The following is a 27,776-nucleotide window of genomic DNA, read 5'->3' as shown; positions in this document are numbered from 1 at the left end:
AGAAAATGCACTCATGTATGTATTTTCTACTCAGTTTGCACCAAGTATTTTGTTATTTGCTTCCTTTTCTTCAGAAATAATATAAAAATGTTCCAGCCAGAACCCCAATTGGCCCAATGGTATGAACATTTTGTTAGTTTAGTTCATATATATTACACTCATGAACATGGCCCTTGTTATTCCTTGATGTTTGAACAGTGACAGCTCCTGTGATCAAATTTAAACCACGGTTCTATAATTACCAAACGATGAAGGCCTGTTTGATCAGATGATGAGGAGGATGGTGAACAGACAGGAGAAAAGTGGGAGACCATTCCATCCAATGGGTTTCCAGCCCACGTCTCTAGAAAGTCTATTAAAACTGTTTGATGGTGTTTTGCTCACAGTTACGTAACCATAGCAAGGAGCCAAGTAGACCTGGGACTTTGGCCAAGTGAATGCTTTGTATTGAAGTCTGTTCAGAATGCATCATTATGGCATTACCTTCCAGCAAAAAGTGTGAAAAATTAGGTATTTGAGCAACTTTACTTTCTTTATTTGAGCTTCTCAAAAATATCATCTACTATTTTTATCCACTACCTTAAAATATTTGTTTTGTTAAGGCAAACACACCTATTAAAATGCATTAATGGGCCTAAATGTTTGAAAGACTGAATAAAGGGAGTCAGAGAGTTTCATTCACGGAGTTCTTGCTTTGTCTGTGTTGTTGTATGAATTCTCTCAGCAATACTGTGATGATGGGTTATATAAATGCTGTGATTACAAGCTGAAAGATTCAAGACTGCACAAAACATCTACAGGGGCCTTTCTGTCTGACAGCACCAGTCTGCTACTGACCTCAGTGTTTCTGTGTGAAATAACGAAAGCAAAAGAATTGTGAGAGAAAAGTGGGATTTATCAAACCAGTAAATTACAAGAATTTTAATCGATAGGGTGTACAAAGAGTCAGTGGAAATAAATTGTAGAGTGAGAAGAGAAGTAGTGAGTGTAAAAGAAGAGGGCAGAGGAAGGATAAAGTCGAACATAATCCCATTAATACACACAGCGCTGTCCTCCCGTTAGTGCTTTCGCACACACACGCATTACTTGTTCAAAGTAATGTTCATATATATAGGTATTTGTTGTGAATCACACCATTGGGCTCTCTGGACATCCATTTAATGATTTCAGCATTCTATGTGCTAAGTGTATGGGCACTGCCTGTTTAATGAGGACAGCATCAGGTTGTGAGCCAACCAAATCTGACTCACAGTGTGAAAGGGCCCTCCGGCAATGTGGGGTGTGTGTGTGTGTGTGTGTGTGTGTGTGTGTGTGTGTGTGTGTGTGTGTGTGTGTGTGTGTGTGTGTGTGTGTGTGTGTGTGTGTGTGTGTGTGCGCACACGCGCATGTATGTGCATGCCGGTATTGCTGGGTTGTAGCTGAAAAAGCCTCTTCATACCATCTAAGCAGACACATCTATCAACATTCATGTTGATGATGCCAAGAATATCAGAAAAAAATGTTTGTTTAGTCTGAGGTTTTCATGATTGCTCCAGAATTTCATTCTTCAGTACTAAATTGGAGGAAGATAAAAATATACACCCAAATCGAGAAAGTTCAAGGAACATAAATATTTTATTTTATTCAAACACACATAGAGTGCTAGAACACTGCAGATTCTTTTGTACATACTATAGATCTGAAAATGTGAGATGGACTTCTTTTAAAAGCTATTTACTAGTTCTATTGATCCGATTGAAATCTACTTATTTCTGAATTTCCAACAAGCCTCTTTTAGGATTTTCTGGAAAAAAACAAATTCTTGCTGCATCAACAGATAATCCCATATCAGCACATTTATAATATTGTTAATATCCTGGAACTTAATATATTTTTCATAACTTTGCTGCTTTAAACACAGCCAAACGAGGATATGTGATCATTTTATATGCTTGGTATTCAGATAGAGCAACAGTGGATTTTAAAGTCCAATATTTTAACAGCTCGGGGTCTTGTAGCTGATCTGTGCAGATTTGGAAAACCTGAGTAATCACTTGAACTCTACTATTGTCTACTGTATGTGTGTTTTCCCACTCTTATGAACTCCGCAATATAACACTCAAGATCAATACTTATTTAAGAGAATAGACTGGCAAAGCAAAAAAGGGTACACCTTTGTCATATATACAACATTGTGCCGATGGGAACATTAATATGTGCCAATGCAGGCAATTATCAGATAACAAATAACAGATAAATAGACCTGAGTCTAAAAAACTTCAGCTGAAAGCAGTCATTCAGGGCAAGTGTAAACAGTAGCAGAGCTGTGAGCTGCTAATAAAAACTAACACAAAGCAAAGATAGAAAGGCAGACATTTATCAGGCACCCTCTTTCCACCACATCACCAAGATCCTGCACAAAAAAGTTTTTGTCTTTTACTTTGACACTACTCTTCAGAGACGAATGTGTTCTAGGGGAAAAAGGACAAGTTATTTCAGAGCTATGGTTAGTTTTACAATTGTGATTTTTAAATTCTATAAAGAGCATAGAAAATTATGAAAGCTATTCTTTTGCCTGCAATATTTTAGTACCCTTTTACTGATTATTCTTCTGTTTTTGGGAGTGATTAAATTTATTTATTTTCTTTTACCATTTTTGTGAGTGAGTGTCAATAGCACTTTAATGCAGCCGCAAGAGGGCACAAGCCAGTGTCGTCTTGTGCCGGTCCCAAGTCCAGATAAATACAGAGGCTTGTGTCAGGAAGGGCATCTGACGTAAAACTTTTGCCAAATCAAACATGCGAATCAAACCTATGACTTCCATACCAGATCGGTCGAGGCCCGGGTTAACAATGACCGCCATCAGTGCTGTTCACCTACAGGGTGCCGATGGAAATTTGACGACTGTTGGTCGAAGAAGGAGAGGAGGAAAGTGTGTTCATAGGAAGAGAGAGAAAAGGAATGCCAAGCATATAGGACTGAGAGTAGGGACTTGAATGTTGGGACTATGACAGGAAAAGGTAGAGAGTTGGTTGCCATGATGCAGAGGAGGAAGGTAGACATACTGTGTGTCCAGGAGACCAGGTGGAAAGGTAACAAGGCTAGAAGTTTGGGAGCAGGGTTGAAGTTGTTCTATCATGGTGTACATAGGAAGAGAAATGGAGTAGGAGTTATCTTGAAGGAGGAGTATGTTAGGAATGTCCTGGAGGTAAAAAGAGTGTCAGATAGAGTGATGAGTCTGAAGCTAGAAATAGAAGGTGTGATGTTCAATGTTGTTAGCGGGTATGCTCCACAGGTAGAATGTGAGCTGGAGGAGAAGGAGAAATTCTGGTTGGACTTTGTGAAGTGAGAGAGTTGTCATTGGAGCAGACTTCAATGGACATGTTGGTGCAGGAAACAGAGGTGATGAGGAGGTGATGGGCAGGTTTGGTATCCAGGAGAGGAACGCAGAAGGACAGATGGTAGTTGACTTTGCAAAAAGGATGGAAATGGCTGTAGTGAATACTTTCTTCCAGAAGAGTCAGGAACATAGGGTGACCTATTGTATAAGAGTGGCGGTAGGAGCACACAGGTAGACTACATCTTGTGTAGACGGTGTAATCTGAAGGAGATCAGTGACTGCAAAGTAGTGGTAGGCGAGAGTGTAGCCAAACAGCACAGGATGGTGGTGTGCAGGATGACTCTGGTGGTGAGGAAGATGAAGAGGACAAAGACAGAGCAGAGGACAAAATGGTGGAAACTGAAAAAGGAAGTGTTGCAGGACTTTTAGGAAGGAGTTAAGACAGGCTCTGGGTGGTCAGGAGGTGCTGCCAGATGACTGGACAACTACAGCTAATGTGATCAGGGAGACAGGTAGGAGAGTACTTGGTGTGTCATCTGGAAGGAAAGTAGATAAGGAGACTTGGTGGTGGAATGAGGAGGTACAGGTATGTATACAGAGAAAGAGGTTAGCTAAGAAGAAGTGGGACACTGAGAGGACTGAGGAGAGTAGACAGGAGTACAGGGAGATGCAGCGTAAGGTGAAGGTAGAGGGAGCAAAGGCCGAACAACGGGCTTATGATGACTTCTATGCTAGGTTGGACAGTAAGGAGGGAGAGAGTGATCTATACAGGTTGGCAAGACAGAGAGATAGAGATGGGAAGGATGTGCAGCAGGTTAGACAGGCAGGATGGTACGGGTCGAGAAAAGTGTCAGGTGTGATGTGTGATAGAAGAGTTTCAGCTAAAATGAAAGGAAAGGTGTACAAAACTGTGGTGAGACCAGCGATGTTGTTTGGTCTAGAGACAGTGTCACTGAGGAAAAGACAGGAGACAGAGCTGGAGGTAGCAGAGATGAAGATGCTGAGGTTCTCTCTGGGAGTGACCAGGAAGGATAGGATCAGGAATGAGTACATCAGAGGGACAGCACATGTTAGAGGTTTTGGAGATAAAGTCAGAGAGGCCAGACTGAGATGGTTTGGACATGTCCAGAGGAGAGATAGTGAATACAGTGATACCTCTACTTATGAATGTCTCTATTTACGAAATTTTCTACTTACAAAATTTCTCAGCAGGAAAATATTACCTCTACTTACGAAAGAAATTTCGACTTACGTAATGTAAGAACACAGTATCGGCTGATACTCGAATAAAAACACAGTATCGGCCGGTACTTGAATCTCCCACAGGTTCCTGAACGCAACATTCTCATAGCTGCTCTGCTATGAGATCAGCTATGCTTGGCTGAGCAGTAATCTATTACGTATCTTTCTGGCATCCCATTGGCTAAGAGGGATGCCACACCACCTCTGTGTGGAGCTAGAACGGTGCTTATGGAGCGTCTCGGCATTCGGCACTGGACCCTTGAGGTAGTCGGATAGTTTTGCGCAAATATAATAACTTTGTCAGTACGTATTCGCTATGGACCCCAAGAAAGTGATGCAGAAAAGAGGAAAAGAAAAGATGAAGAAAAGAGTTTTTTGTCCATACAAACAAAGCAAGAGATAATAGAAGAGCATGAGAAAGGGATGCGTTTGGTTGATCTCGCCAAAGAATATGGCCGTAATGCATCTACAATCACCTCGTTATTAAAACAAAAGGAAGTTTAAGGAGTTTAAGGCATGACGTGGGTGGTTGAAGAAGTTCAAAAGGAGGACTGGAATTCACTCTGTTGTTCATGGTGAGGCAAGACCGCATGAACCAAAGAGGGCAAAAAACAATGAGGACAGCAGTTAAAAGGTAAATGACCGTCATTATTATTCTTTACGCTATTCTTTGCTTTTCACGTTATGCACAACTCTCATTAATTGTGTAATAATCTAATCGTAACATGTATTTGTTACATGTTTTAATGCATTTTTATGCTCTATAAAACATTAATGTTGGAATTTTTGTGGGCTTGGAACGGATTAGGGCATTTGCATGGAAAACGCGTCTCTACTTACGTAATTTCCTACTTACGTAATTTCTTCCGGAACCAATTAATTTCGTAAGTAGAGGTACCACTGTATATTGGTAGAAGGATACTGAGTTCTGAACTGCCAGGCAGGAGGCCTAGAGGAAGACCAAAGAGGAGGTTTATGGATGTAGTGATAGAGGACAAGAAGCTAGTTGGTGTGAGAGAAGAGGATGCAGAAGACAGGGTTAGATGGAGGCAACTGATTCGCTATGGTGACCCCTGAAGGGAAAAGAAGGGAGAAGAAGAAGAGTGTCATGTGTGTGTGTGAGTGTGTGTGTGTGTGTGTGTGTGTGTGTGTGTGTGTGTGTGTGTGTGTGTGTGTGTGTGTGTGTGTGTGTGTGTGTGTGTGTGTGTGTGTGTGTGTGTGTGTAATGTAACTTCCTGCATTTTGAGGTTTCATTGAACATAATGTAACATTGTCTTTAGAAAGATAAATTCATTTCTGTGGACACATTCTCCAGAGAAAACAAAGAAGAAAAAGCCTGAAGAGTTTGAAAGCAGCAGTGAGATAGAGAGAGAGTGAAAGACAGCGAATGAGCTCTAATCTGATGAAAGCCTCTTTACTCCCCTGTCACTTCACCTTCAGGCCACAAGCAATGACCAAGGCTTACAGGGGGATGAATGCTGAGGCCACCAACATACAGACACACACACTTCAGATCACCTGAGTTGCAACATCTCAAGATCCACCTGAGACCAAGGCAAGGCCAACTGTTGTCTTGCTAAATATTTGTATGTAAATGTGTGTGTGTGTGTGTGTGTGTGTGTGTGTGCGCGCGCATGCGTACGTGCGTGCGTGTGTGTATGTGTGTTATGAAGCCTCAACCTTCTATTTGTATTTCCTACAATGTGTACATAAGTTTGTGCTGGTAGCCTTTATTTGATTTGATATCAAAATTTAAAGATTATCTAAAAAAATGATTAAATGATTTCTTAACCAAGAGATGTTGGACGTGTCATGTTATCCAGACATGATTAAACTTCAAAAAGAAGGAAGTAGGCTGAAAGGGAATTAACTCTGAAACAGTGATTGAAATGGCCATTACCAGAGATGACATAGACAAATCTTGAACTGCATAAAGATAATGATGCTGTAATAAATGATTTAAGACTTAATACAAAATTCACATCTAACATCTGTAAACATTGACATTACACTCTCTGCAGTATATGTATGTTTTGCAGAAACAGTCTGGGGACAGCTGTAGTTAAGCAGTCAGTTTATCAGAGATCCAACAGTTTTGATATTTCAAAACAGAAACAGAAAAACAGAGCCATCATTCATAATGGTCATAATGGTTACTATGCCAACTGACCAGGCAGCTAGTTCACTATAACTGCAAAGTACACAATGTAACTGCTTTGCTAAGAAAGGTTCTAACAAACAATTACCATCATTCTAAATATATTAATACAATATATGTAAGTTAATTAATGCTTCGGTGTTTCACTTACAACTTGATTAACCCCAGCATGCTAATTAACTCGTCCTGCTCAACAATTTAATCTCATATATTGGAATTTCAATTATACAAATCAAGGAAATGGAAATTGTTAAATCCTCCCACACATGTCAGTGGTCATCTGTGCACACGCTCTGACTTTTTGCTAGCTTACACATCATGGTGATGATAATGGGGGGAAAAATCATCTTGAATTAAATGATAGGTTTCTAGTTTGTATCAGTTCTCTGAGTATTTTGTGTGGGGAACTGATGCCTGCATTTTTTTTTTTCTGAATCAGATTGAGAACATACGGCAGGTAGATAAGACTGCATTGCTGCTTCTTTATTATTTTGATGTTGGATCTGTCTTGAATCCAAAGCAGATTCGAACTCTGAGTCTCTTTCTACTTTCCTGACCCCCCACCACCCCACACACACACACCAACACACACGCGCACACACAAACACACACACAATCACACAATCTGTGGTAGTCTCCCCAGTGACAGATGGGCTAGATGGAAACACGGTCATCCTGTTGCAACCATGACATCAGCTCTTATTACTCACCGTCGCATGCAAATTCTCCTTATCAGTCTGCCTAAACTGGAAAAAGAACAGAGAGGAGGGAAGGTGCTGAGAGCTGGTAGTCATTACATAACTGTAAATGTCTGCTCAGATCACAAACATGTGCTGCTTTCAGTAGAAACAGGAGAACAAGCTGAGGAGCATTCAGGCATTAGGAAGTCTTATAATTCTATACTGTGTTGATATCATCCAACCATGAGTCAGCTATTATAGGGCTATTTCCAGTTTATGGCTTATACATCCATCTGCAGTGCTTAGTGGTGATGAAAAGTTTCTTTGACATCTGTTTTTGGTTTCTGACTCAGTGGAAATGCCCTATCTGAATTTCTGCTGGTGAAAATTTGCACAGTCCATGCAGAGTTCTCCTGCTCACTTTGAAAGCTAAATACCCCAACCCCCACTGGAACAAATTTTGGTTCTTTGAATTACTCAATCCTAATTGATGCACGCTTTCCCATTGAAGGCACTGGGTTTTATTTTTCACATCAGTTAAAGCTGTGTTATTCATTTTCACAGACTGTAGAAATTGGTTCCCTTAATTCCTTTTTTTTCCTCAATATGAAATACTGACAAAAGTATAAATGTCTTTTCACAGTACAGTTATGGCCCTCAATTTAATATTTGAACGTTCTATGTTGTGTTGCTGTGTTGCACAGTATAAGGCAGACTGAGTTTTTGGAGCACATTTACGACATTTACCGTTTGTATTTACAAATCATTGTTTCATTTCATTAATATTAGTCTTTCATTCTCTTTGTGTTCTTCACATTAGAAACAGGCATCATGTGCGAGACAAATATCTTACAGTAATAGTTTAAGTGGTATCAGGGTTTACGGCACATTTCACCAAGCTAAATCTCACAATGCCTTTAGTCTACTAGGCTGTATTGTTTGTATCTCACACAAGCCGTACTACACAGGAATGATGACATTAGTTACAGCTATAATCTAATATTCAGTCAAATTATCTAATAATGTATGTACACGGGTACATTTAAAAATCAATATCACTACTTCAAACCACTATTTGGAGAGACAACTGCCCATTGAAACAAGACAACTTCAGTTAGGTCCAGGAAGCCAATTCTCTTCCCATGCTGAGTTCTGAACAGTTTGATATCTACAAATATAAGCTTAAGGTATTTCTCAAGTTTCATTTCACATTTTTATCAAAAACTAGGAGCAGGACCATAAATCCAATCAGCCTCACCAAAGAAAACTAAATTAATGACTCATTTTGGCTGAACCAACCTTGAAAGCAGGTAACATTAAGTTATACTAGGAAATGTGTTTGGTGCTCATGCAGGCACATAAAATATCCAATTTCCCCTGGAAAGCCTGGACAGTTGTTTCCAATCACACAATAATATTTTTACCAGGTAATTTGCAGTTGAAGTCATTTAGGGGTTTTGTCATGTCCGAAAGAAACGTCGTAATTTCAATTTGGGAGTTTATGATTTGTCTGTTAGACAAAGATTTCTTATTTTATGTGTTGATGAAGACAGATGCTAACACGTGTGATTGCTAAAGCTAATAAGAGTGCATTCTGAATTATTTTTGGGCTGAGGGAACAGGAGAGGCCTTGTGATCATTTCCCCTCCATACCCATGACTTAAACAATAAAATTTCATCCAAGGGTCTTGGTTTCCATCAGTGTGTGAATTCAAGCTTGGGGTCTTTTTCTATGTTGAAGTTTTCATTATTTTCATTTTTGTGATTTTTGAGAAAATTCAACTTTGGCTATTCATCAGAAAGAGTGAGGCTTGTTCTCTCTCTCTCTCTCTCTCTCTCTCTCTCTCTCTCTCTCTCTCTCTGTCTCTCTCTCTCTCTCTCTCTCTCTCTCTCTCTCTCTCTCTCTCTCTCTCTCTCTCTCTCACACACACACACACACACACACACACACATACACAAAGCACCACCGCCCTGGAGAGCAGTGTGTCCTCGTTCTGCTGCAGCTCTGTCGCCACCACTCAGCGTGGGGCATCTGAAATATTCATGATGACACACATACACACACCAAAAGTCAAGAACACACCAACCCTGTCAAACCCATCATCTTTTTTTTATTTTTTTTATCCCTGTCACTTTTGCACATCAACAGAAGAAACTATCATTTATCTCAGAGTATGTTTGAGAAGGAATAGCCTTAGCCACACTTTTTTGAACTTGAAATGAAAAGTTAGCCTAAATTGTAGAAACGCAATGAAGTATCACAGTGGTAGTGCCACTCATTCTGGGACAGTATTTCATTCATGGTACCTGTTTCTGTCAAATGTTGGTAAGTCTCAGTTAAGATCGTATTTAACACCCGAGAGTCGAGAGCAATAAGGAAAGAATAATCAGTACAGTGTGATTTTTAGATCTCTGTGTTGAGTCAAGTCAACTGGACTTGAAGGAAAGGCTTGAAGATGGTTCGCCTTCAGTTTCTTCCGTTCTCTTTTGCAGAAGCTTTTTTGGATGGAAGGCAACCCACATTCAAGCTTTTCCTACAAGTGTAGTTGACTTAATTCAACACAGATATTCTACCATGACCTGAAGGACTGGGGATGTTCACAGAGAGTATTTTCACTGACGGTATATACAGTACCCACAACAGTGGAGCAATGGCTGCTGGGATGTGACAAATCACATGTAGAAATGCAGCAGTGAACACAAATATTAAACCAGGCAATTCAGTTGTAACTATATTTTTATATCACAATATTGGGGCCATTTTGATGATTTTATGTGTTATGTATTTGAGTAATACTGTGATGTGTACTCCATATATTATAATTAGTCCCTTTCTAGTCACAGATAAAAGATCTATAGATCATTTATCAGTAAAACTCACCACACACTGTTAATGGCGAATACTGTTTTGAGGTCAGAAGTGACATTCAGCAGAACAAAAACCATAAAAGCCTTATTACAGCACCAGCAGTGTTCAAATTTGATCTGTGAACTCAGACTGTCTACTCATCCAGCGGAGCGAGGAACAGAAGCACAACTCCAACCGAGAGCACATCATCAAGCAGAGAGGTTATTACACTGCCAGGGATTTTGATATGTAACCCAACATTATTGTCCTGTCAGGCTAACAGCGGCAAGCAAGCGAAGAAATGGCAGAGCAAATCATGTGAAGTGTGATTTGTGTCAGAGACACTGTGGTGTGATTCAGTGCTCCCGGTTTGTCTGCAGGGAGCAAAGCCTGTGAAAGTATCTAGATGCTGGTTTTGTTGCATATTTTACATACTGAAACCCTCTAGCCTGACTGATGGAAAACTTCTTAGTTATTAAACACATTAGAGATGCTGTCATCTTTGTGGCCACATTAGGGTTATAAAGATCTTCCTCTGTTGTCTTAAAGTACCTCCTAAAAAAATCCAATGTTCCTGTGTGCCACAGTGGAGTCACAGATTTGTTTAAATAAAACTTTTCATAAATTGTTGACAAGTTAACAGTTATTAATATTAAGAAGTATTTCATCCCTATTAATGTCTTGGTTGAATATTTACCTGTACTTCTGAAAGATTAAAAAAAATGTAATTACTGTATTAGTCCCCGGGGGGAAATTAAGACTCCACTCTCAACACAGGGAATTTCAAGGGAATTTCCTAACTTGCAGCACAGAGAGTTTTTGAACACCTTTTGCTTTGTTAACTATGCTTAAAAGTCTTCAAAATATTTATATTTTAATAATTGTATGTATTGTCTCATATGTACATAAAGAGGAGAGGGTTATGTAGTCTCCATGCTTTCTAGATTCTAAAATATTCTCGTAATGGTTTCCTGAAGCTTTACCTCAACTTGTCTTATGCATGTCTTAACCTTCTCCTCTTAAGGCTTAGAACTTCATAATAATATCACGTATTAGCATCGAGGTATTATTATTAGACTTCACATGGACATTATAGTACTGTATATGTTATGCGGCTAATATGGCTTCCGCTGATGACTGCTGTGTTAATGCTAATTATTATCAGATTAGCTCTGAGTCATTTGCTCTTGACTTCTCCCACAGGGAGCTTTGTTTGCACCCTATCATAAAAATGTTTAAACACCAGCCTATGGCTGATCCCCATCTATGTTAATAGTCTTCATTCCACATTAGTGAGACTGACCCAGAAATACATGCGTGGATGGGTGCCCATGTAGATGCGGACCCGATGGAGAACATAATTAAACATAACAGCTGACATTTATCTCTCGTAATCACACCAGGAAACTTTCAGTAATTTATTGAGAGTCTCCACTGATGAAATGACACCTACTCATATTATGTCTCACTAAATGTCAAATATTATCATCATTTTCTGTGTACTGTAGACTTAATAATTTCACTTTAATTTTTTTTTTCATGTTTTTGTTTTTATACTGGATATTTCCAATGAATGTTGCTAATTCTGATGTGTGAACCAACATGAGTCAGTGTCTGACTTTGTTCTCGTCTGCTCTTGGCTTATTTTTGAGGGGATGTCGGGCAGATATGTCATCTTCAGATGACTCTGGTCTTATCTCGGCTGCTGTTTCACTGTGTTTTTATTTGAGTGAAAGTACAAGTTTTTTTTAATTTCAAATAACCAGTCTGGAACTGGACAACAGCAATTTATGATTTCCTCATGAATCACACTCCTGTAGTTTTGTTTTCTCCAAAGCAAAAGCATCTCAGTCTGGAAAAAAAACAGTTTGAGTTTAGCTGTACAGGACTCTTACCTTCCAATCAGGCAGGCAAGAAATGTTTGTTCAATCTTCTGTTCAGAGTAGAGGCAGCAAACTAATGGTACCTAATGATGTTGTCTTATAAACCTTCTTCTCCTTCCGGCTTTTCCCTTCAGGGGTCGCTTCAGCGAATCAGTTGCCTTAACCGAAGCCTGTCTTCAGCATCCTCTCCCCTCACACCAACTCCCTCCATGTCCTTCATGTATGCTTGGTTTATAATAACAGTACATTTCTTTTCATATGTTTGGTATGAAGTCTGATATTATTGTTTTATCGTGGAATTTGCACGGGTTCTTGCTAGTATACTATATTTAAACTTGTTAAGAAATATCACAACTGTAATATTTTGAGCACTAGATGGATAATAAGGTTACATGCAATTATAAATGAATATGGTTTTTCAGCTTTTTCAGATGGTGTTCAGAACAGTGACGTTCAGTGTTTTAAATCTGTAATTAATCAAAGATTGGATGATATCTACCCTAAACCGGCAAGCTGAATTAAACAGGAATATACTTTGCTCAAATGATATAATAGTTAAAAATAATTTATATTTTGAACCGCACTTTAACATACTCCTTGTCGATGATCAAAATATTCTGGTTAAATTCCGTTGTGATAATCATTCACTCCCTATAGCTAATCAACGATACATAGTGACATCGATTAATCCTGTCCACCTTGTCTTAACAGTTGTGGTGACAAATTTCATTATATCTTGTCTTGCCCTGCTATTGACCATCTCAGAAAACCTCTAATTAAACTTTACTTTTGGAAAAGTCCAAATTGCCTAAAATTCATGCAGTTATTCTCGTCCTCCAATAAAATAAATTTATTAAAGAATGTATATATTTAGGAAGTAACTCTTGCCCTCCATTCCTATTGTTTTCTGTCAGTAATTTATGTTTACAAATTATTATTATTTTCTCATCATGTTGTACAATAGATATCATATTTTTGCCATAGATTTACATCTGTTTTTTTGTAACAAACAGCTCCAATTCTTTGTAAGTTCTCTAATACCACGATAGGGGTCTCTTGTGGGAGAGTAAAATCATTGTCATGGTCCTTGTAATTGTCATTGTCAGTCATCATGATGGACAGAGCAGTGACTACATAAAACATGTAGAAGTTGTAGTCCTTGTTTCATAAAATAATGATGACCTAGAACAGAGTATGTCTTTATTTATACCACTTGTATCCTACAAGTGCATTCATGATGCTTTTGCTTAAGGATAGTGTGAGTTTATATACTTTGTTGGTTTTGTGTCTCAACTGAAATTAATTAAACCATTGGGATTTGTTGCCTGAATTAGTGTGAGTGTGAAAGCCTGCTATGCTTCGATCACACAGATAAATGACCAGTGTGGATTTATAGCTGTTTTTGTTTATCAAATGTGTTTTTGCAGTTTTTATGCCTCCACTGATTATTACAAGATTTCACACAAATGTCTATTTGAGTAAAAAGATGATGAAGTGATGACATTTACTCCTAAGGGGCCAAGGATCAGCCTCACTGTGAAACAGACATGTTTCTAGCCATTATTCCAGAACAGAAGAGGAGATTGTGATCTTGTTTGACATTTTGTCGGTGAATCCAGTGACATCCGACATCAGATAAAACAATACACGTTTTAGATTTGCTGCACCATCCATTATGTAATGCATTTTTGTTCACCTCAAGCACATCATTGTTTCTAATTTTTAACTCCTGGTGATGTGAAAAGGTTCTCTATTAAACCTTACATAGCTGATGAGTCTGGACAGATGCGGATGCAAACTCTTTGTAGTTCCTTTTCTAAAAGTCTGTGTTTTATCCTTTGACGTTAAGTTTAACTGAATTTTCCTTTAATCACTTTTATTGGCTGGGGGCATGACTGGTAGCTCAAAACGACCAAAGTGGAAGCCTCAAGCACATTTTCATCCACACAGAAGAGAACGGATTGAAATTAAAGAGTAGCTCCCTGCAGAAGGACCTCACTTCTAATTGCTCTCCGTTTGTCTGTTGGTGACCCAGAGGACATAAAAAATCAATCAAGAATATGCTGTCAAAACCGGGCTGTATTATGTGATTTGGAATCCCTAAAAAACATCTCATTAAATTCATTATATAGTACACACTGTACTAAAAAACTACTGCAAAAAAGTAGCGCAAACAATCTAACAGTCCAAGCTTCTTTTACCCTATGACAACATACTGTAGACCACTATAACTTTACTACTACTGTATATTTTTCATGATTAGTTAAATGTGTGATTTGTGAAATGTATTAAAGTTACATATAAAATTAATGCACATTAGTCGAGAGAACATTTGTTTGTTTATTTTCTTAATTCTATCTCCTATCTATTCCACCGAAATCCCTGACCTGTTTCATTATTAAATTATAATTTTGCTTGACCATGTTGCAGCCTACCTAATTTACACTCATCTGGCATATGCTGTATATACTGTCCTAGTAGGAAATACAATAAAGTTTATAAAGCATTTCCATCTTGAACATTTAATACCTCTACGTACACACACATTTATGAATGGTCGTCTGGCAGCTTTACCTGACAATCATTTAAATCAGATCAGGATTTTTAAAAAATGATGAATGTTGTCAAGAAGTCTAAAGGTCAAACAATTCTTATACTTGCCTTAGATTTTCACAACATGCAAATTTATGCAAATTGTTTATTTTGGTCTTTGCGTAGCGACCATTGAGCATTGAGCTGAAAATCCTCTGCTGCTATGCACTTTTAAGTTTTAACGTAATCGATTGTAACCTCTAAATATATATTTCCGCATCTGAAACCCACTGTAGCAATTATGCGGTAATTTTCTCTACATCACTACTTTTTACAATGACTGCTGAGGAGTTGTCTTTTCTTTACAATGTAATGCGTACTATACCGCTCTGTCAGCACTCACAACTGAATACTTTCATTGAGCAATCGATAATCACTCTCCCCTCTATGTTTTTGTTCACATTCTCTCTCCCATCCTCTCCTTCCATCACTCTTTGTTTCCGTGCTTCCTGTTTACAGGTAGAGGCGATCGATGGCCGAGGCTCAGTGATTCAGTCATCTCTACAGATCCTTTCTGACCCCATTCACTTCAGTCAATATGACGTCCACCGCCCGGCTGCTGGGTTTGGCTGAGGTGGGGCTGAGGTGTGACCAGGAGATTGAGAGGAGATATGAGATTGTGCCCTCAGTGGTCTGCTCCATGTGCTGCCTGTTTGGAATCATCTACTGCTTCTTTGGTAAGTGACAGTTAATTGAAAAATACACTATGTGTTTCCTACATCTGAAGTTCACTGTTAAAGTAGCCTTGAGTACAGTGAGTATTGTACCATTCCTATTCATGTCAAGTATTTTATTAATGATAAATCTCACATAAAAACCTGCTTGCAGCCATTGGTTGGGTTTGGTGGGCATCTGTGTCCTTAGACAAAAATGTTTTACTTTCTATTACGTGCCCTAAAGACACATCTTTGATTGGTGCTCCTTTGCAGAGGCGTTCTAATTTTCCATTATTTTCTGGCTTTCATGCTAATTTAATTTAAGTGTTTCCAAAGTCTCCTGGCTGTCAACAAAAATTAAACCTACAGAACAAATTCATATGGACAGTTATCATCGACCTCATTTAACATAAGAAATGAATGAGCCTACATATCATTTATTTATAATTATTAGGATCAGAATCAGTACATTTATCCATTATCATTTGTAATTAAACTATTTTTTATGTGCATCAATGCCAGAAAATACTTGGAAAATGCAAAAACATATACACTACTCTTGATAACTTTATTCATTTTAATTTTATTCTGCTTGGCTCATGTCTAACATTATTAATTAAAGAGAACCTCGTGCTTCATTTTCCTTTGTGAACCAATAATGAAATGCTAACTTTACTGATAAATCTAAGGCAACCATGATAACATTCAATACCCATTTTACTTTAGTGAATCAGAAAAACACGATGAACTCAGGGTAACGCTTTAATGTCTCCGGAGATTTCGACATCCCCATCACCCTCAGACTCTATCTCAAAGAATTGCTGTCTCATCAAAGTGGGACTGAAACACTGGATTGCCTGTTGTTTTTATTTTAACGACATGTCATGCACTGCTGCTTTCTCAAAGGTACTGGTGTAGCTTTATTTGACACACTAGTCCAGTATACACAGCAGCTCAGTGCTGCTGAAAGGAGAAAGAAGCATGGGCTGTTTTAATCATCGCACCATTCATATGCTAGAACATAGAAGTCCTGAGCTGAATTTTTATCCAATCCAATTCAAATGGTCAGGCTAATGAGTTTGGATGTGAAGTTGTTTCAACAATGTGAAATCAATAAATGATTAGGGAAAGAGAGATCTACTGTAATTGTTATTGACACTTTACTTTATGGTCTTTTTTTTGTTGTTACAAAAAAACAATGGATTAATCATTGGATTTCCACTTTGCATGTAAACAGCAAAATCATATTAAGGTGCTTGAATAATGACCTTTCATTCCGATTGTCTCATGTACTTTTGTAAAAACATAAAATTTCTTTCTGTATGTTGCCTCGGGTTGGCTTTTCATCTTTGTGTTGCTGTGTGAACTGTTAATTTTTTAAATATTTTTATGTGGAAGCCGGTACTTAGGGGCCTGAGTTCAGATGCATTAATAACATATTCTACTGTTAATTTTGCATTCACTGGACACCACACTGGAAATATCTTCCAGATCATTGTAGTAATCTGAGCCCCAGGACCTTGTATAAATGCCAGTAGAGTAGATTTACATTTACATCACCCTCACTAACATGTTGATGCAGACTGAGTGAATATTCCGTATTCATTAGATATGCACATTGTAAAAGAATCATGGAAGCAGGAGGAAATTTATGCAATAAAGTCTAAATTGAACAATCACTTGCCATTGTTACTAACAATGAATTTTCAGCTTTTATTTTAATTATTGTCTCATAGTCAATCATCCTTTGGAAAAATGTGCCTCATAAAATCACATCCTTCACAAATCATTTTCCTGTAGACCCGTACGGGGGGTGATAATATGTAACACAAACAAGCTTAATGCCATGCAAAAGCACACAGGGAAATAAACAGAGTAATATTTCATCAAATAAATAGACACAAGTGTGTTAGGTAGAAAACACACAGAATTACAATTTTTGCAAGAGCAACCACGCTGTTTTTGAATGAATATTGATGCATGTTGAAGCTTTGAGCAGATGTGTGGCATACAAATAGAGAGAGGGAGAGATAGATTCACTGAAGCAGACCGACAGCATTAACATTCATTATATATGTTCTGGTAAAGCATCAGTAGCTCAAGTCTCTGCATTACAAACAGGTTTCTCAACAACTTTATTCCACAAAGTTGAGAACATGCATAGAAGGAGCCTTGAATCTGAATTGTCAGTTGACAGAAATCATGTTTCCAGACAAAATATTCTTCTGTAACTCTATTTTATCAGCTTCAGTTATAGTCAGACCATAATGCCATTGGCCGTTTTAGTAACTATGATGCTAGTATGTTATTAATTTGTGTATGAACATGTCATACCGTGTGCAGTTGATAAAATGTCAGTTAATAGAATTAAACTGATAAGAAATATTTCATACAGCAGACTTGCAAAAAAATAGCAAAGGATCACATATGGATGATACAGAATTACTTCAAATGCTTAAGATCCGTAGTCGTTCACCATCTGTTAGTTGTTTGTCTTTCCATTTGTTTGACAGCATACTCAAAGACGTAGAGAAGCATTTTCACCGTCTGCGTCAGATCTGTGATAAAACACATTCCTGCAAAATGAGACACATTTCATGTCGCTAACGTTTGTCAGAAACCACATTGTCACATTTGAATATTTTAAAGATTAAAAAAAAAATCTACTTGTCTTCAGGGAATTTCCTTTCCCACCTGCTAATATATGTGTTATATGTGTTAAAATGTGTTTTAGGGCTGAGGTCCTGACAAGAAAAGGTTAGCAGTTATTCATTCAACCCAGAAAAACAACAACATTGCTGCTGAAATGATGAGTGATGTATTAGGAACAAGATGGATGATGCAAAAGCAGAAAAAGTGAAAAGGAGGGAGTGGAGAGCTGAATAAGCCAAAGTGAACAGATTGGATGGGGGAGTAGGGGGGCAGGACTATGAAAAAGATTTGAAGAGCGGAAAAATTGGGCGTGAATAAAGAACAGGGGGCAGGCTGGGTCAGGAAAAGTTGTACACTGATGGAGGCGCTTGATAATTCATAATTTTTTCATCAGGTTATCAGTTGTATCTGACATGGAGCTACACTGCGGGGAATCTGTGATGCCTGCTGACAAAAGTTGAGGCGACTGCAGACACTTTTGAAATTCTTCAAGTCAGACTTATTCCTTTAAGGATTCCACTAAAGAACAGGAAAAAATGAAAAATATGTCTGTCACCACACTGATGTATTCAAGAGCCTTTTGACAGTAAGAGAAGGAATTGCAAGTAAATTAGGTGAGGTCATGAGAGAATTGAACGGACCGTTGGTCAGATGAGGGGATGAGTCTTGTTCGGCTCAGCTGTGCAACGCCTGAGTACACAAAGATAACAATCTGATGTGGGGTTCCCTTGAGGAAAGTCCAGTCAGACAAATAAATGAGGAAATGCAGAGAAAAATAATATATGATATACTGTAAACAGCACAGAAGTGACAGTGATCTTTGAGGATTTGAATATTAAAGTATGTACTGAATGTTTGTGCTACCTTAAAAAGCATTCAAATGTGAAAAGAGAGAGCAAAAAGAATACAAAGGAGAGGAGAGACCATTGCATGTGGGAAAAAAAGTTGATGGAGAGCAGCTGTTGTGCTAGGCAGGAGCGATGGCTAATGACTGCAGAGGGTCCTTTGTTAGATGATGACAATCATATTGTAAAACTGCTTTTTGTAAAGGTTTAAAGACACTTTATCCGTTCCTCTCATCATTCTCTAATGAGGAAATGTCTCTCTGGGTGAACATGGGACTTCATCATCCACTGCAGGAAGGCTGATGTGTTGCTTTTATTGTTCATTACGCATTCTCCCTGTTTGTTATCTTCCCTGTTTGAATTTGTTGACACCATATTTGTTTGGAAGAAGAAATACACACTTCAAATTTCAGGAATTTGTACAATGTGAGCATAGAAAATATTTCAGAAAATATCAAACGCAATCTTTCATCCAAATCATGCTTTCAATGTATTAAGCTAGCTCCAACTGGTAGGTTTTTCTTGTGTGGAGCCTTTTCCTGGATGTACGCGTGGAGATTTTAAAATTGAAAAACAAATATTAAAGAGCTGCTGTAATATTTTTTACAGAGCTACCTTATGTCATTTTGTAGCAGATAACCAATTTTTTCTGATGTTTCACATTGTTAATTACAGAACTATAAAGTGCATGTTTCATTAATTAATTATTTAAAATTCATTCATTAATCCTTACTGTAATAAACATCATACAGTCTGTGGATAAAACTTGTAAACTCTTTGTGTGTCTTATTCCTGAATACATTTCCGTCCAGGTGCCATTCCTTGACTTTTTGTTTATTTACACAGATCTTTATGTTTATGATAAAAGCGAGCAGTAATTTATTATCTTTGCATCTGTTTGGATCATAAAGAGCCAAAGACAGTTCAGAATTACTGCTTTGAGACTTGTTTATTTGTGTGCTTTTGAGAACGTTTAAGAATTTTCACTACCAATATTGTGTTATTTTTATTTTTGGTGTTCTCCCATCACTACGCTTGGAATATCCTCACAGTGTTCTCTGTCACTCTCTCCTGCAGGCTATCGATGCTTCAAAGCTGTATTGTTCCTCACAGGCCTCATGTTTGGATCTGTGGTCATCTTCATGCTGTGCTACAAAGAGAGGGTGATGGACACTCAGCTGAGTGTAGAAGCATCGGTGGGCATCGGTCTGGGTATCGGCACCCTGTGTGGTCTGGTGACCATGCTAGTTCGCAGTGTGGGATTGTTTATGGTGGGCCTGCTGCTGGGTCTGCTGCTGGGAGTGGCGTCACTGGTGGTAAGCAGACACATTTGATTGTACACCATTTAGATCATTGGCGTACACATGTTCAAGGAAACTAACTAACTAATCAGAACAAGAGCACTGAAAGCAACTCTTCAAGAGCTGCGTCTTAAAACTGGCGTTACGTCACTTGAAGTTCCATGAAGGTGACTGCAGTCACATTTAACAATCTAGTCTACGCAAATTTCCAAAGCTGTTTCTATTTTATCCCTGTGTGTGTGTGCGTGCGTGCGTGCGTGCGTGTGTGTGTGTGTGAAGAAGCACAGTTGCTGTTGCTAAGCAACACTTAAGGCTGAAATTGATTAGCTGATGGTCAATTGTAGTTGAAACCATTGAAGAAATAAAAGATTTGTAATAGAGATAGTCATAAATCTGTGGCGTAGTAACAGTAAAGAACGGCAGTAGACTGTGGATAAAAGCTGTAATAGTACTGATAATAATAGTGCTAAAGGGTAATATTACCTTTATTATTAAAATATAACCACTCATGTTCAGTGAGTCTTTTATAGCGTGGAGGTGATACACCCTTCATGGGATGGGGTAAGCGGGATGCATTTGTAGGCAGTATTAGTTGGAGTTGTCACGATAGGATGGCTTTGTCTCAACTCCATGAAGCGCACAATCATCAAATACAGCCTTGGAAGGAAGTGGACCCTGAATTAGGACACAGCTGAAGAAATATCATGACAGACTGCCAGTCACACCAGAAGGCAGGCCTTCAGTTTGGTTTTATGTAGCATGACTCCGGTTAAAGCAAAACTTTTCATTTTGAAGAAGGCTGCAAGCTAAGTAATGACTCCACTATGAAGTTCACTATGACAACCTCAGTAAACTCCTTGAGTTCACTCGAACTACGGTATTTTCTGTCTTTTTTCTAGCAAACATTTCGGCATGACTAGACTATACATCTGAAAAAGACCAGAAAAAATTGATAAAATACATAACAAAACTAGGAAATAGGCAGTCACAGACTGCAACATCCCGTGATACCCCTGAATTCAAAATTTAACCCCGACCTACAGTACCTTCATAGCTCATGGTCATTCAATAAAAGACCCATGATCCAACTAGTGCATAGACTATTGCTTAAAGAGAAGGCCAATGTGAGTAAGACCATAGATCAAAGCTTGTGCATAGGTAGATCAAAGCACTAGCTTTGATGTATGGTCTTATACTGGCCTTCTCCCTGGTCTTTCTATCTCATCCGGTTCCTGAGTGTACAAAAGTTGAAATTTAACCGTGATCTACTTTTCTCAAGGTCAACATCATCGTCTCATTTTCATCCCTTTTGCCAACCGAGTAATGTGCTTTTTGTTTCATCTTTCTATCTGCAACGGTTGTGAAGATATTTGATGGACTAACGGACGAACAAACAAACAAAACGGACAAACACTGACAATCGCAAAACATCACCGCTTTCAAGCATAATTTAATTAATCCTCCACTCTCTCTTGAAGGCTATGGAAGAATTCTATCACCCCAGAACAGTGTGGGTTCCTTTGGGTATTCTCCTGGGCTCTGGGACCTTATTTGCAGTTCTCACTCTTCAATGGCAGCGCTGCTTCGTCACCTTCTCCACGGCAACGTTTGGCTCTGCAATCATCACCGTCACCGTGGATTACTTCATAGAGCTGTTTGCCTTGGTGAACTACATCTATGAGAGACTCCGGGTAGGCTTGTCTGTGTGATTGTCTTACAATATTCATTTATTGAATGTCACCTTGAGGGATGCATTGTTCTGTGCGAATGTTCTCTTACAGTATTATCATGTATCTCTCTGGATATTGGGCTATTAGTCTTCGCCAGTGATTTTTTTGTCTATATCTGTGTAACACTGACAGATTGAATCTCTCATCATGACCACTTTTCTTTACCATCATCATTGTCCACTTTATCTGGATGGACAAAATTTACAGTTCGGAAATGAGATGAAGGAGTGTGTCTATATTTGATTTTGGATGGTCTGATAGCAAAAGAAATATTATATGTGGTATATGTCAATGAAGGAAAACAGAGTTGAGGCCAAGCAATATGAAAAAAGTTAGCAAATGAAAATGTGAAAATGTTATTAAAAGTTGTTAAAACTCCTGGATGAAAACTTATTTTTGAGCTTTGTTAGGTGGTTTTAAATTCAAACCATCGCCACAGTTTGTGATTTCAACAATGGGATTTTTTTTTTTTCCCATTCACAAAAACGAATGCTAATCAGTGGAGTCTGAGTGAAAACTTTCAGATCTGCCATGATGTATGATCAATCTTCCTCCATAAGGAGAGTCACAATGTTCAATGTGTGTGACACATAAATCATAAAGTCTGTCTGCATATGCTTTTGCCATCATCTGCCATCTGAATACTAATTAGGGTTGAATGCGATTCTTTCAAAATCTCTACGCCATCATTTTCATGCTCATCACACCGTTCCCCAACCATTGATGTGTATCTCTATATGATTTATAGCACCAAAGTTAATCTAATTCTTGTTGTGTAAATTTTGAGGACTACTTGTCTACTGAAGACTTCATTCAGAAAAGCTCTTTTTTTGATTAGTTAGATGGTTTTAGGTCAAGTAAATTAGATTCCTGGTTGCAGATCTGTGGTTCATGGACGATTTCAAAACCATCTCATCTTCAAGATTCACATTTAGCATCCATCATATTGTATTTCATTGTGCTGTGCCCTTTTTGCAGTAATAACTAAAGGTTAATAGAAACTGACCGATGTGTTGGTAGTTAAAAATGTATTAGTAAATATTCAATTAGAATCACGTAATCTGTGCAGGTGGCACCAAAGAAGCCAGTGTGCTGGTTTACCTGGATCATCTTGGGAGTGTGGCCGGTCCTGGCTTTTCTCGGAGTGCTGATCCAATGGAAAGTCACTGCAGAGGGATTTTCTCATACGGAGGGTGAGTGAAGCTACTTTACACACATCCAGACTTAGTTTACAACCTTCCAGTGCTAATTTAAGACGCAAATAGGTGTGAAGGTGGGACAAAAAAAACACGCCCCCATCCTTAACAGTATTTCAGAATAAGAATAAAGGATTCTGATTTTCTGAGTTTCAAAAGTCAGACCAAAAGCAAACAAACAAACACAAAAAATCCGAAAGGGGTCAAAGTCAGGTCAGAAACATATTGCAGACAGATGATTGCAGGTATATTTATAGAAATGGGACCAGAAACAGGATACAGGCACGGAGGCACTGTGGAACAGCTAAATAGTTTATTGAAGAGCTGAAGAGGGTTCTGGAGGGTTTGAAGCTGGGTGAGGAGGTCAGGTGATGCTAGAAAGGAGCAAAAACAGGGACACATCATGTGGAGAATCAAAAGTGTTTTAGGAAAATCCATAAAATTCAGAGTACAGTCTTTGCTGGAAGAATTTTATGAAAACACTGAAGATATCATAAAAATAGTCAAATAGATGCAATGGAAACAGAGTAGATGTCCTGCAGTAATGAAGCTACTTCAGGACATTTATCTCTCCAGCTCCAGCTTTATCTCAAATCTGGAGCTGGCACAATGCACATGCAGGCAGTCCTAAAGATACAAACATTGAGGTAGATGACTGCTACTGAGAAAAACTGATTTGAGAGGTCCTCACCCTGGTGTGTGTGATCTAATGTAGGCCACAGTCAAGCTTCAGGCAAGGCTGGTGCAGATCTCCTGAAAAAGGTCTGTTTGCTGTCAGTTTGTTTAGGTCAGTGACTTAAACATTTTATTTAATGCAGCAATAAATTCGTGTTGCAGAATTATCACAGCAGCAGCTACGTTCATGAAAGAGGAGCTCCGTGGAGTGTATTATAACTGTGATATTTTAGTAAGTCAGATATTTAAGACAACAGATTCATGAAATAAAGGTGAAGGTTCCAGGCAAAAAAAAATAAAATCAATTTCTGTTTCTGAATTTCAGGATTAATAATCAGTGAGCATGCCAAGTGTACAGAATAATAACGAGTCTTGTTTCAGTATTGATCCCAACAAGGCCACTAGAAGCCACTGTCGTTTTATTAAGAGTGACTAATCTATGCTAATGTTATTACAGAGGCTGTGCTGCGTGTGTGTGTGTGTGTGTGTGTGTGTGTGTGTGTGTGTGTGTGTGTGTGTGTGTGTGTGTGTGTGTGTGTGTGTGTGTGTGTGTGTGTGTGTGTGCGTGTGTGACACTGTCATTAGTGTTGGGTTTTGCCATTTCCATTAATAACATGTTCTGCTGACAGCACACACACACACACACACACACACACACACACACACACACACACACACACACACACACACACACACACATACACACACACGCACACACAAACCTACATTTGGCCTCAAATAATGGGATTGAACAGCTAGAAGCCATGTCTTATAGTCAGGGAGTGTGGGCCAACAGATAGAGAAGGCTTTATTGTGCTATTTTGGAAAATTGTGTTTGTAGGGTGAGAGAGACCTCACAAGGGAGAGACACATGGAGGCTTCATGTGTAGGATAAAAACTCTGTAAAGGAAGGAATCAACTGTTTAAAATCACAAAAGACACTGCAAAAATACCTGTTCTCCTCATCAAGTGACATCAAGATTATAAAGCCATCCAACAAGTGTTGACCACCCTCAAATAAATTCTAGTCAAATGTGGGATAATATGTGAAACATCTCTGATGACGTTTATTAGCTCATAATGACTAAAAACACAAATGGCAGTCAAGAAAAATAACTGGGATTGTGTCAAGGTCCCGATGGAATTTGTGTTCAGAAGAAAGAAACAAAGGGAAGAGTAGACAGTAAAAGTGTGTATGTACTGTGTGTGTATTGTGTTGAAAATACAACCTGTGATTGGAAATATGGATGAGGTATGAAATGAGGGGGAAGAATCTGCAAAGTAATTTTAGCCTTAAATAAACCTTAAAATGTTCTGACGCTTTAGAGAAAAGATTTTATTTTCAGATGTCAGTGTTTGTCTCTAGGTTACCTGTCTCAGGGCTTCTTTGATGGTGACAAGCACTGTGGTACTGACAGTGAAAGAGGGCCGGAAAGAGAGAAATGAGGAGGGGGGCAGGTGTACTGGGGGAAGGGCAGAAAAAGGGGATAAACTGGGGCAACAGCAGGACGCACAATTGGAGCAGTGGGAAAATCTTAGTGTATGGAATCAGTTTGTACACACTTTTATTTTCATCTGCATGTGTGAGGAATGGTGGGACACACACACACACACACACACACACACACACACACACACACACACACACACACACACACACACACACACACACACGCAATAGCACCTAACCAGAGGGCATTAGGGGAGTGAAGAGGAAAAGTGAAAGGGGGACGTCATTAAGTAGTTTCCCCAGCAGATGGTTAGCTGTCCACTCACACAAAAGAACAACAATAGACCTCATAACACCCACCACACACACACACACATGCACGCGCGTGCACACACATACACACACATGCACGCATGCACACACACACACACACACACACACACACACACACAATAACTGCATATAGTACGTCTTGTAATTGTGATGTTTATCTGGGCCTTTTTGCTTTCGGCTACATTTTGACCTCACATAATGAACAGGACACTGTTCCCTGATAATACTGTACATTAAACCACTGACTTAAGAAGCTGTACAAGCATGCATATCCAAAATAACCATGCTGGAAGTCAATGGATGGTGAGACAAGATGAATTTTGGGCATCATTTGCTGTGGAAAGGTGTGGGGAAAAACGTGAACACACTCACCCACTCTCAATATGTCAGAAGACAGGGCTTCTCACTTTGAGTACATGCTGCAAGTGGCATTATTATCTTCTGCCAACTAACAAAAGTTGTTGGCATTTTTATATGAATTTTTATATGGATTTTTATAGCCTTTAATTACAGTGACTCTTACAGAGACAGATCGCCACCAGTATTTAAAGGTTAATCAAAATATTCAACAATGCCCAAAGATTTTCCTTGTTTTTCTCATCAGAGGGGTTTTGAATGTGTCCTCTCCTCCTGATTTCATCAGTACTTTTGTTTATTATCACGACTACCTATTATCCCTCCTCTCTTCTCCACATATTATCACAGCTCTGCTCTTTTGTCCCCAGTGGTTCTGAGCCGGCAGCAGAGGAGGGTCCAGCTCATGAAGATCCGACAACGAGAAGAAAGGCTGAAAAAGGAGAAGGAGAACAAAAAGAAGAAAAAAAGACAGAACCAGAAAACCAACCACAAGCAGAAAGCACATACCCATCACCACCAGCAGTACCATCACCCAGCGGCATCCCACCCGCATCACCAAGCCCAGAGCTCTCAGTCCCCCAAAGTCCCTCCTCCTCAGACAGAACCTGGCTACCACCGCAAGGCCAACCCCAAAAGACGGTTTGATGGAGATGTGCTGTCACCGGTAAGATTCGGCAGCCCCTTTATGTATGGAAGAGAATAATTTTGAGATGCTATGGGTCAAAAGAGACACAAACTAGTATTTATTTAAGCTGTATTTGCCTTACTCTTATTCCTTTAAATAAACAAGGACAATTTGGTAAATGTCTATTTTCTTGGTTAGGAATAAAAGAGAACCTCCAACTCATGTTCAGTAGAAAACTTAAGCCAATGGTAAGTTAACATAGCTTAGCATGAAGAAACAATTCAGCCTAGCTCTGCACAAAGTAACCAAATGTGTCAAGTAATCAGTTTTCATGCTTTATGTGTGGGACCGTTTCTTGACCTGACCCAGAAAACTACAGGAAATAGTCCCACACATAAACGCTGGTAATACCTGGGATCAAAATCCCTTAAATTACTGTCTGTATTGATACAATCAAGAGTTGTGTGTTCCTGAGTATTGTTTCTCCAACGATGTGTCGTCCGTGTGTCCACAGAGCTACATCAGGAGTTTCAGGGACAGGCAAACGGACAGAAGAGCATACTCACATAGTCGAATGATGAGCCGCTCCCGGATGGGTGAACTCGACTACGACTGCGGTTCTCAAGTGCCCCTCACGACCCCCAGGGGGCCCCCGGTTCAGATCTGAAGCAAATGTTCACACACAGTTTGCCACTGTTGGGGGTTGAAACCAGAACTTACCGTGCCAACTGGATCAGCTGCCTCTCAACACAACAGGAAGAGTCTCACACTGGTTTTCCCCTCTCAGACCAGTAAAAGGTCTTATTTATTAACCCAGATTGGTCTCGTTCTCTTCTTAATAATTGTGAAGACACAGAAGCAGAGCCTCTTTTTTTGGATGGGGCCAGAACAGTTTTATTGTTGAAGGCAAATGTAACGCACATCGTAACGTACCGTTTGTGACTTCAAACTCTCCTGCTTTATCATACTATTTGGGAACATATTGGTAAAAATGGACCTGAACATTTAATATTTTTTTTGTTGTTGTTCTTGCTTCAAGCCATAAAATGTCAATTTCAGTTGGATTACTGCGGGGAATAAATCAAAACCGTAATTTCTCCAAAGGAGTTCTGCACCATCTCAAAACACATCACAGGCCAAGGTAGCACCACTTTTAATAAACCTTCAGCACTAGTCATGCTCTGAGTGGAATCACAGGAGGAAGCCATGTTCTTCGGGGTCTGATGAGAGAGAA

The 27,776-nt window shown here is 39.0% G+C and overlaps 1 protein-coding gene across 1 annotated transcript; it reads left to right on the top strand.

The window, feature by feature from the left end:
• The first annotated feature begins 15,225 nt into the window (after positions 1 to 15,225).
• Positions 15,226 to 27,532, top strand: tmem198aa (transmembrane protein 198aa). The gene is made up of 6 exons (XM_068329632.1): positions 15,226 to 15,399; positions 19,953 to 20,191; positions 21,655 to 21,867; positions 22,976 to 23,099; positions 26,286 to 26,581; positions 27,057 to 27,532. The coding sequence occupies exons 1-6, from the start codon at positions 15,261 to 15,263 to the stop codon at positions 27,207 to 27,209; spliced, it is 1,164 nt and encodes a 387-aa protein (XP_068185733.1). The 5' UTR covers positions 15,226 to 15,260; the 3' UTR covers positions 27,210 to 27,532.
• Positions 27,533 to 27,776: the final 244 nt, after the last annotated feature.

This window comes from Antennarius striatus, chromosome 12 (genome assembly GCF_040054535.1).
Source record: "Antennarius striatus isolate MH-2024 chromosome 12, ASM4005453v1, whole genome shotgun sequence".
Taxonomy (NCBI): domain Eukaryota; kingdom Metazoa; phylum Chordata; class Actinopteri; order Lophiiformes; family Antennariidae; genus Antennarius; species Antennarius striatus.
Note: the sequence above shows the minus strand (reverse complement) of the source record. Positions and strands in the feature narration are given on the sequence as shown.